We start from the raw sequence: 11,000 nt of genomic DNA, 5'->3' as shown, positions 1-11,000 counted from the left end.
ACTCAAAACAGCCCAAAAATATTCACATTTTAAGATGGTCATCAGAACATTAATACCAAGACAATTATCAGATTTTGTACATTTAGCTGATTGATACAAATACTAAACCATCAAAGCATCGCCATTGTTATGAAATAGGGATGCCAAGAAATTCAGCAGCAGACCTAGCCATAACAGTTGCAAACTCATTAAAACTAATAACACCATCTCCATCAACATCAGCCTCTTTAATCATCTCAGTTAGTTCCCGATACGTCAACGGTTGTCCCATTTTAGCCATTGATCCAGCCAACTCCGCCAACGTAATATAACCATTGCCATCTCGATCAAACGACCGAAAAACTTCCAAAAGCTGTCCCTGATTTTCTAATATTTCTCCATTAATTAAATCTGGCATAATGGCATTGACAAGTTCATCAAATTCCACAGCTCCATTTCCATTAGAATCCATGTTGGCTAAAAGAACATGAATTTGATCCCCAGATGGTTTTATCCCCAACGAACGTAATAGTGCAGCCAGTTCTAAATGTGTGAGACTACCATCATCGTCCATGTCAAATCTTGAAAATATGTCTCTTAATTGATCAAGTTGATCAACTTGAAGAATTGACATAATTTGATTTCCTCCTTTTCCCCCCTCTAATAATAATGGCTTGATCATTTGCATATTTTTTGGTAGTATTATTTAGCTAAACGAGAGTAGAATGAGAAGCTAAAAAAGAGGATACGAAAAAGGAAAAGAGATAAAAATAGGAAGAGAAAATTGGTGGTGATGAGAGGAGATTGTGCAGTGTTAAAGAGAGGTGAGTTCAGTCAAGGCGTAGAGTTGGTCAGTTAGAATTGGAAGGCAATATATGGGTTCCATGTAATGATTATTTTGTATTAAAGAATTGGGCGTCGGTGGATTTAATTTAATTTATTTTTAACCTAAAGTTGGAGGGGTGAAGTTCAATGTATCGTTCAGGAGAACGTTCCTAGTTCAGTCCTTAAAGAAAATAAAAAGTGAAAAAAATTGAAAGAACCGTTCGTATGTCAGTTCTTTGAATTTTCCTAAAGTCAATTGTGTCCATGAGGTGGCCTGTTTCTGCTACTGGACTTAATTTTGTGCTCACCATTTTAGCATGCTACTAAAAGCTGGTTGCAGGTTAGTAATTATTTTTATAAGTTACTAATTGATGCTACTAAGAAAATTTACCAGTAATTATCATGTAATATCTGATAGTGTAAATACCTTATACACTATCAATGAATAGAATTTAAACTCAAACACAAAGTACACCATAACCTTTTTCTAATTTTGAGATCATATATAAACTTTAATACAAATTTACAAGCTTAAAATGTATCTCCTATCTTTCGATTAGAAAAGCTAACACATACCATGACGTAGCGATTGGATATTAAAATTATAACTCGCTTGATGAAATCCTAGATCTAGATTGAGCTGCTGAACTATGGAAATGAAGAAGCAGTTACGCAGATACAGAGGAGAAAGTGATTCTCTTCATTTTCTGTTAAAATTAGTTAATACACTGTACATTGATGTATATATATACTAAGTAAGCTATTAGTTAAGTGTCTACTTAGCTAACTAATGCTTCACTAACTTAATACAGCTGGCATCCAGCTGTACCTTCTAACACCCTACCTAACATTTTAACACCCTTCCTCAAGCTGATGGTTGAAACAGACCCTTCAACCCCAACTTGGATATCAGATAGTCGTGTTGTGCTTTCCCAAGACTCTTAGTAAGCAAATCAGCTTGTTGCTCTTCGGTAGGTACATGATGTGTCTTGATCAACCCTTGTACAATCTTTTCTCTCACAAAGTGACAATCAATGTCAATATGTTTGGTTCGTTCATGGAGAATAGGATTAGCTGTAATCTGAATTGCAGCTTTGCTGTCACAGTGTAGGTCTATAGGCAGAGTAACCTTCACACCAAACTCTGAGAATAATCCTGTAAGCCAAGTCAATTCTACAACAGTCGAAGCCATGCTTCTAAACTCTGCTTCAGCTGAACTTCTAGCAATTGTTTTCTACTTCTTGGACTTCTGAGATATCAATGCATCACCAAACTTGACCACATATCCTGTTACTGATCTTCTTGTTTGTAAGTAACCACCCCAATCTGAGTCACAATAAGCTTCAAGTTTCCCAGATCCTTCTGAGGGCATCAGCAGACCAAGTCCTGGAGCTGTCTTGATGTACCTGACAACTCTTAGAGCAACATCTATATGAGACTGCTTAGGTCTGTGCATAAACTGACTAAGTACCTGAACTACATATGAGATATCAATTCTAGTCATGGTAAGATACATAAGTCTGCCTATCAACCTCTGATAAGGACAAGCATTTTTAAGTTCTTTGTCTTCTGTATCAGCTTCATTAGAGGGGCTTTTGCTCATGAAAATATCAAACTCAACAGAGGTGAGTTTAAAGCTGGTCTCCAGGGGTGTACCAGCAGGTTTGGCACCACCAAGTCCCAGCTCAACAATTAACTCCAATGCATACTTCCTTTGGCTCATTACAACCCCTTGCTTTGACCTGGCAAACTTTATCCCTAGAAAGAACTTAAGTTCACCCAGATCCTTCATCTTAAACTTGAGCTTTAAATCATTTCTAGTTTTTAAAATCAGACTTGGACTGCTTCCTATTACCAGTAGATCATCAACATAGACTAGTACTAGTACCAGTTCTGTCTGCACCCTTTTTGTAAATAATGAATAGTCAAAATGAATTTGAGTGAATCCAAGATGAACTAATGCATCTGTGAGCTTCTTGTTCCACTGTCTAGGGGCATGTTTAAGTCCATACAAAGACTTATGAAGTTTGCAAGCCATATGTTTCCCTCCCTAGCTTGCAAAACCAGGAGGAACTTCCATGTAGACTTCTTCAAGCAAATCTCCATGCAAAAAAGCATTGTGGACATCCATCTGATAGATAAACCACTGCTTGGTAGGAGCAATGGCCATAATAGACCTCACATTGACCATTTTAGCAACTAGAGAAAAGGTTTCAGTGTAATCTAGACCTTCCTGTTGACTGTAACCTTTGGCTACAAGCCGAGCCTTATATCTTTCTACCTCTCCTGAAGAAGTGTACTTAACTTTAAAAATCGATTTGCAGCCAATGGGCATCTTTCCTGGAGGCAAAGCAACTATACTCCAGGTGTTGTTATCCTCCAAAGCTGAAATTTCATCCTTCATTGCAGCAACCCACTTAGGATCTTTGACAGCTTCAGCAAATGTCTTTGGTTCAATAATGGCAGAATAAGCTGCCAAGGCAATGCCAAAGGATGAGGAGACATTATCATAGCTGACACATGTGGAAATAGGATAGCAGCAATGAGCCTTCCCTCTATTGTGAGTGATATAGTCCTTCATCCAAATAGGAGGTCTGCTATCTCTGCCGGATCTTCTGGTAAGAGGAGCCTTAGGAGAAGGCAATGGTGAAGATAAAGGCAAGCTTGGCTCAGTTGGTAGAGACACTGAAATATCATGATCACCAGCAGATAAAGTTTCACCAGTACTTGTTGCAGTTTCACCTGTTGTGGTGTGGAGAGGAAACTCACCACCAAGTGAAGAAGATGAAAGAGTAGAAGGTGTAAAATGAGAAGGATAAAGCTGAGAGCACTGAGAGGATGAATTGTTTTCAGGAGAAGAGAGGAGAACAAAAGTAAGATCCAATATAGGGAATATAGAGGAGGTAGTATGAGCAAACTTGAAAGGAAACACATCTTCCTTGAACACTACATCTCGACTGATAGTGAAGGTCTTGGAGTGAATACCATACATTTTGTAACCCTTTTGTGTCATAGAATAGCCCAGGAAGACAACTGGGACTGCTTTGGGAGCAAATTTACCACACTTCCTTATCTCTATAACATAACCAAGACAGCCAAACACTCTCATTTGTTTTAAGGAAGGAGCATGACCAAGTAAGACTTCAAAAGGAGATTTCCCTTGAATCACAGCTGAGGGAAGTCTATTGATGATATACACATCTGTGGTAATACACTCCCCCCCAAAATCGAAGATGAACAACTGCCTGAAACCTTAGAGACCTGGTAATATCTAAAATATATCTGTGTCTCCTCTCTGCAACTCCATTTTGCTGTGGAGTATATATACAAGAGGTTTGATGAATAATTCCTTTAGATCTTAATAACTCAGCCACTTGAGAGTTAAGAAATTCACTCCCATTATCTGACCTAAAGATCTTCACAGAAGCTGAATACACATTCTGAATCATTAGAAGAAAGGATCTAAGAGCAACAATCACTTCTACTTTAGTAGGCAGCAAGAATATCCAACAGTATCTAGAGTAGTCATCTACAAGAGTAAGAAAATAATTCTTGCCATCATAGGTAGGAACTTTGTATGGTCCCCACACATTACCATGCAATGTATGAAAGTAAACATTAGTGTTAGTAGTGCTCAAAGAAAAAGGAAGCCTGGTTTGTTTACCTAAAGGACATACAGTACAAGCCTCAGTAGTGTTTTTGCATGCACAATTCTGAAATACAGCAATGCTCCTCAAAGTCTTTTCAGGTGTATGCCCTAATCTCTTATGCCACAAGGCTACATCCATTATTATGTGATTTGTGATCATATTTACTATAGGTGGTGGTTTATGAACTACAAATTTAGGAATTGTACTAGGAACTTGAAGTCCAGTTGTATTGACATCTCCATAGTAGAACACATATAACCCATCATCTTCTCTACCAATCCCCTTCACCAGTCCACTGAAGAGTTCCTGAAAAATACAGAAATCAGGGAAGAACATCACTACCCATCTCATCTCCTTAGTTCGCTTTGAGATAGAGAGTAAGTTGTATTTGAAATAAGGTATGTGCAGGACATTACTAATCCTCTGACCCTGAACAATGTAGGAGGATCATATATGGTTGATGTGAGCTATGTTTCCTGTAGGAAGTTAAACTGTACCACCCTTATTATTAGCAATCAACTTAGGATTAATCAACAGATTGAGGCTATGCACCATGTGACTCGAAGCACCTGAGTCTACTATCCACTTAGCCAACATTTCTGAGTTCATTACACAAGATGCCATACCTGCTGATCCTGATGTACTTGTACTGTTGCCTTCACTTCCTTTACCCAGTAGCTGAATTATTTGTTGATACTGCTCCTGAGTGAATTGAGGAATGTTGAGCATCACATTTTGAGTCCCCTGTCCAGTTGTAGTACTATGTTGTACCTGTGAAGAACATGCAAAATTAGCAGCAGTAGCAGTTTGGCTGTTTCATGTATCATTTGATGCTCCTGAACATGATGATGTACTGCATTCCCTGAGCCAAATTGTTTCTTATTCTTGAAGTCATATGGATATCTATTTAGCTTGTAGTAGTTCTCCCTGGTGTATCCCTTAAAATTGCAATAATCACAATATAAAGAGTTCATTTTCTGTCTATAATTACTTCCTCCAGCATAGACCTGTCCACTAGAGTAGTTATTTCCTCCTGTAGAGCCTCCTAAGTTATTATGACCTTCCCCACTGAATAGACATGTGAAATTGTTTGGTATACCTATATTTTTGCTACTGAACAAAGCAATTCCCTCAGTTGCTTCAGCAATTTGAGATGTATAACACATAGATCTTCTGCTCTCTTCAGAAATAATCATGGAATAAGCTCTATTAATAGAAGGTATGTGCAACATGTTCAATATTTGGTTGCTAGACTGTGAATATGACTCATTCAACCCTATCAAAAACTACAATAGCCTTTGATATTGTAAATGCTCAACATACTTCTTTGACTCCTCACAGCCACACCCAGGGCATGGCATAAGAGTATCAAAATCTGCCCAAAGTTCCTTCAACTTAGAAAAATAAGATGACACAGAGGATATTCCTTGAGTCAAAGTGGAAATCTGTTTGTGGAGATACAACACACGAGAGCCATTGACCTTATCAAACCTCTCTATGAGATCCATCCACACTTTGTGAGCACTTGAGGCATACACCATGCCACTTAGCAATTCAGCACTTACTGAATTCATGATCCATGAGAGTACTATGGCATTACATGTTTCCCACAATTCATGAAGAGTTATATCAAACTTCTCCTTAGGATATCTACCATCCACAAACCCTGCCTTACTTTTTCCTAGTAAACTCACACGTATTGTACTACTCCACAGTGTATAATTCTCAGGTCCAATTAATTTGACTGAAATTAGAGAACTACCTGGGGTATCGCATGGTTGAAGGAACAATGGATGATGTTGATCGATTAGGATAGGATATCCTCCGACTGTTGCTGCACTTGTATCAATTTCTTCATTTTCGATCGCCATTGCTGAACAATAATCGAGCTTAGATGAAGAAGAACAGAGGAAATGCAGTCGTTGATTGTCGATTAAGCCCTAGTTTCGAAAATATCAAAAAATTGCTTCAACTTGCTCCAACTCAATTACTGGATGCAGCTAAGACTCTAGGAATTTGATAACGATGCGTGGATCTTCAACGTGTGCTCTGATACCATGATGAAATCCTAGATCTAGATTGAACTGCTGAACTATGGAAATGAAGAAGCAGTTACGCAGATATAGAGGAGAAAGTGATTCTCTTCATTTTCTGTTAAAATTGGCTAATACACTGTACATTGATGTATATATATACTAAGTAAGCTATTAGTTAAGTGTCTACTTAACTAACTAATGCTCCACTAACTTAATACAGCTGGTATCCAGCTGTACCTTCTAACACCCAAACTAACATTTCAACAAAATGATAACACAATGTGAGAGTAGACTTGCCATATTTTTTTAATAAGGTGTCAAAAACATTAAACACACCACTCTTAACCTTAATCTGATTATTAGTTCCAGAATCAAATTCCTCTAAGGCGATCATGTGCCTGCCCCAACAAAGAGCCAAACTGACGATGGTTACTTAATTTGAGAATATGTTTCAGTCATTGGCGAGAAAGTTAGGGCAGAAACTAGGACAACTCTTGCGGTCGATGGAGTAGATGATCCAACAATATTGTATACGGTCAAAACCGGTTAGTCCTTCGTACGAACTGGTCGAAATGGTAATGCATTGGATTGAAGAGCGTCTTCATAATATCAGGTTGAGGTCCGAAGTCAGGTCATCAAGTTTCGAGCCCTAGGGACTGATCAATGTCGAGCTCGATATCATTATCGAGCTCGAACCCTAATCGAACTATGATGCGAAGTGAAGTTATCGAGATTATGAGGCAGAGACCGACCAACACTGTCCCCGAATCAATACAAGGCTCCAAATCAGAATCGAGCTCGAGTCAAGATCGAGAGCTCGCGTCGATATCGAGCTCGAGTCAATATCGAGCTCATAGACAAGAGCCGTTGCAACCGCACTAGAGGAGAGAATCCTCGAAGGAATTATGGAAAAGCTGATTTATCATGGGTCTCCCACTATGTATTTTTAATTATATTTAAAGTAGGATTCCCCACTATAAATGGGATTGTTATTATTTCTGTAAGGGATCAAGTTTGGCATACATTGTAACTGAGATATTATACACTCTCATATTGAAGAGTTATTCTTTTTAGCTTCATAGATTGATTCATCTTGCTTAATCCATAAATCATATTCTTTCCAACTTTGCTTATTTTTCATTCTTTACAATCAACACTCGATATTTCTATTCATTCTTACGATTTGTGTCAAGTTATACCACATACCCTTAGAACTACGTATAAATTTAACTCTATCCGTTTTTTAAATAAATAGTTTGGCGCCCACCGTGGGGCTAAGGATAACAGTGATTATTTGGTACGAATCTGCTAAACACACCCTCTTACACTTGTTGCTGAAAGTGTCTTTGATTTTGAATTAGCAACAACGAACTCTCAATTAATGGCCTTACCTATCGACAACGAAGCTGGCCTTCAAGGAGAAAATAACAACTTGACAACCAGGGCCGAAAGGCCGCTTGTCGATGTCGTTGAGGCCCGAGTCGAAGTACCATTAGACGTTAATTCGCATGTGGATATTGAGAAAAACCAACGTTCTGAGCCTGAAAATAGAATTCATGGAGGTACTCGATCTGTACCTCGAGATACCCATAACGTTGAGGAAAACAGAATCAGCTTGCGTATGATTTTTGAAATGTTTCAAGCTCAAGAGGTAGCGATAGCTCAGTTGCAGTGTCAAACCCAGGTACCAAGCAGACCGGAGCCCAGTCCACCTTGAGAAATCACCCACAGAACGGAGCCAGTTGTAGTAAGGTCAAATGAGATAGAATCGGGGACTAATCCCGAATTTATTAAGATGTTCGAAGAACTGACCAAACGAATAGAGTCAGGAGAAAGGAGAATCGAGGCAAACGATAAAAAAATGGAAACATATAGCTCCAAGGTTGATTAGATCCCGGGGGAACCACCGATATTGAAGGGCTTAGATTCCAAAAAAATCGTACAAAAGCCTTTCCCCCCAAGCACGGCTCCTAAACCGATCCCAAAGAAATTTTGCATGCCCGAGATTCCTAAATATAACAGAACTACTGACCCCAACGAACATGTCACCTCTTACACATGTGCCATTAAAGGGAACGACCTTGAGGACGATGAAATCGAATCCGTATTATTGAAGAAATTATGTGAAACCCTGTCAAAGGGAGCAATGATATGGTATCAAAATTTACCATCTAATTCTATCGATTCTTTTGCTATGCTTGCAGATTCTTTCGTAAAAGCGCACGCCGGGGCCATAAAGGTCTAGACCAGGAAGTCGGACCTGTTCAAGGTAAGACAAAAGGATAACGAGATGTTAAGGGAGTTCGTATCTCGTTTTCAAATGGAACGGATGGATCTGCCACCAGTCACAGATGATTGGGTTGTTTAGGCTTTCACTCAAGGTTTGAATGAATGAAGTTCGACGGCTTCATGGAGGTTGAAGCATAACCTGATCGAGTAGCCAGCTATTACTTGGGACGATGTGCATAATCGGTACCAGTCAAAAATTAGATTCGAAGATGATCAATCGAGTTCTAAACCCGCAGCTAGAAGGGACATCAATTGAGAACAAGGTCCGATCAGGGACCGATACCGACCATATAGTGGAAACCACAAGATTAATGAGTCGAGACGTAACCCCGGATAAGGCAATAAAATGAGTGATCGAGGTCAAGGAATCTCGAGGGCTGATGAACAGAAATGGGTTTGACAGGCCTACCTGACCTAAGGAAGCACTACGGTTATCAGAGTATAACTTCAGCATCGATGCATCCGCCATCGTGTCAGCTATCAGACGCATCAAAGACGCTAAGTGGCCTCGACCCATGCAGACCGATCCTGCCCAGAGGAACCCCAATAAGAGAGGAGGTAGCCCGATTATTCAATGAAGGGCACCTTCGAGAATTTTTAAGCGACAAGGCCAAAAACCATTTCAAAAATAGGGATTTAGGTAAACAAAATGAACAGGAAGAACCACAACATATCATCCACATGATCATCGGTGGCGTCGATACCCCTCAGGGGCCGGTGTTTAAACGCACTAAGACATCGGTTATGAGAAAAAAGCGATCTCGAACTCAGGATTATGCACCCATAGGAACCTTGTCCTTTAATGATAAAGATGCAGAAGTAGTCATGCAACCTCACAATAATGCACTGGTAATATCCGTACTTATGAATAAAACTAAAGTTAAGCGTGTGTTAATTGATCTAGGTAGATCGGCCAATATTATTAGATCGAAGGTTGTAGAATAACTCGGTCGACAGGACCAAGTCGTACCAGCAACCCTGGTTCTAAATGGATTTAATATGGCACGTGAAACCACCAAAGGAGAGATAATTCTGCCGATAAACGTGGCCGGGACCATCCAGGAAACGAAGTTCCACGTAATCGAAGGCGACATGAGGTACAACGCCCTTTTTGGAAGGCCATGGATCCACAATATGAGAACTGTGCCTTCGACCCTCCACTAGGTTCTTAAATTCCCAACATCGGAGGGAGTTAAAACAGTTTACAGAGAACAACCATCCGCGAGAGAAATGTTTGCCGTCGAAAAAGCAATTCTGATATCCTCACCTTCATCAATACAAGGGTCGGACTCAAAAGGGGAACAAGATGCCAAATAGCAATCACAGACATCAGCTTCAACCCAACTAGAAAATCAGAAGATTGACGAAGATGATGATCAAATGATCCCTCGATCCTTCGTGGTCCCCGATGATTCCGACGCTACCCAATCAACGATTGAAGAACTGGAGGCTTATTCAATTTCCTATCGATAACATAGATTGTTTTGCTTGGTCCCATTTAGATATAACAAGGATCCCACCAGATATAACGATGCATCGGCTAAGCCTGGACCCTAGGTTGAAAGCGGTGAAGCAAAAGAGAAGACCCCAGTCCGAGGTAAAGCATGCATTCATAAAGGACGAGGTAACCAATCTCCTTAAAATAGGGTCCATTTGGGAGGCGAAATACCCCGAATAGTTAGCCAATGTAGTTGTAGTCCCTAAAAAAGGGAACAAACTTAGAATGTGTGTAGATTATAAGGTTCTAAACAAGGCGTGCCCCAAAGATTCTTTTTCGCTACCTAACATCGATCGCATGATCGATGCCACAGCTGGCCACGAGATCCTTACTTTTCTCGATGCCTACTCTATGTATAGTCAAATCCAAATGAACCCGGAGGACCGAGAAAAAACTTCATTTATCACCAAGTATGGAACGTATTGTTATAATGTAATGCCCTTCAGGCTAAAAAATGTTGGAGCTATTTACCAACGGCTAGTAAATAAAATATTCGAGGAACAAATAGGTAAATCAATGGAAGTTTATATTGATGGCATGCTAGTTAAGTTCCTGCGCGTAGAGGATTATTTGATTCATTTGCAGGAAATGTTCGAGATTTTAAGAAAATACAATATGAAGCTCACCCCCGAGAAATGTGCTTTCGGGGTCGGTTTGGGCAAGTTCCTTGGCTTCATGGTATCAAATCGGGGGATCGAGATCAACCCAGATAAAATCAAGGCC

General features: G+C 39.7%; 3 protein-coding genes across 3 annotated transcripts; all 3 read right to left on the bottom strand.

Annotated features, from left to right (window-relative positions):
• Positions 1-22: 22 nt before the first annotated feature.
• Positions 23-867, bottom strand: LOC107789034 (putative calcium-binding protein CML16). The gene has a single exon (XM_016610805.2). The coding sequence runs from the start codon at positions 665-667 to the stop codon at positions 128-130; it is 540 nt and encodes a 179-aa protein (XP_016466291.1). The 5' UTR covers positions 668-867; the 3' UTR covers positions 23-127.
• Positions 868-2,854: 1,987 nt separating this feature from the next.
• Positions 2,855-3,913, bottom strand: LOC142179847 (uncharacterized). The gene has a single exon (XM_075250731.1). The coding sequence runs from the start codon at positions 3,911-3,913 to the stop codon at positions 2,855-2,857; it is 1,059 nt and encodes a 352-aa protein (XP_075106832.1).
• A 73-nt stretch (positions 3,914-3,986) lies between these two features.
• Positions 3,987-6,325, bottom strand: LOC142179846 (uncharacterized). The gene is made up of 4 exons (XM_075250730.1): positions 5,778-6,325; positions 5,309-5,660; positions 5,067-5,225; positions 3,987-4,760 (listed from the first exon to the last, which is right to left on the bottom strand). The coding sequence occupies exons 1-4, from the start codon at positions 6,323-6,325 to the stop codon at positions 3,987-3,989; spliced, it is 1,833 nt and encodes a 610-aa protein (XP_075106831.1).
• Positions 6,326-11,000: the final 4,675 nt, after the last annotated feature.

This window comes from Nicotiana tabacum, chromosome 4 (assembly GCF_000715075.1).
Source record: "Nicotiana tabacum cultivar K326 chromosome 4, ASM71507v2, whole genome shotgun sequence".
Taxonomy (NCBI): domain Eukaryota; kingdom Viridiplantae; phylum Streptophyta; class Magnoliopsida; order Solanales; family Solanaceae; genus Nicotiana; species Nicotiana tabacum.
This window is presented reverse-complemented; position numbering and strand designations above follow the sequence as displayed.

Bases quoted from the DNA above. Each gene is read 5' to 3' on its own strand.
- LOC107789034 (XM_016610805.2), bottom strand. From the start codon at position 667: ATGCAAATGATCAAGCCATTATTATTAGAGGGGGGAAAAGGAGGAAAT.
- LOC142179847 (XM_075250731.1), bottom strand. From the start codon at position 3,913: ATGAGAGTGTTTGGCTGTCTTGGTTATGTTATAGAGATAAGGAAGTGT.
- LOC142179846 (XM_075250730.1), bottom strand. From the start codon at position 6,325: ATGGCGATCGAAAATGAAGAAATTGATACAAGTGCAGCAACAGTCGGA. The intron at 5,661-5,777 runs GTATGTTGAGCA...TTCTATTAATAG, and splicing joins GGCTGTGAGGAGTCAAAGAA to AGCTTATTCCATGATTATTT. The intron at 4,761-5,066 runs GTAATGAACTCA...TGTATTTTTCAG, and splicing joins CAGCAGGTATGGCATCTTGT to GAACTCTTCAGTGGACTGGT.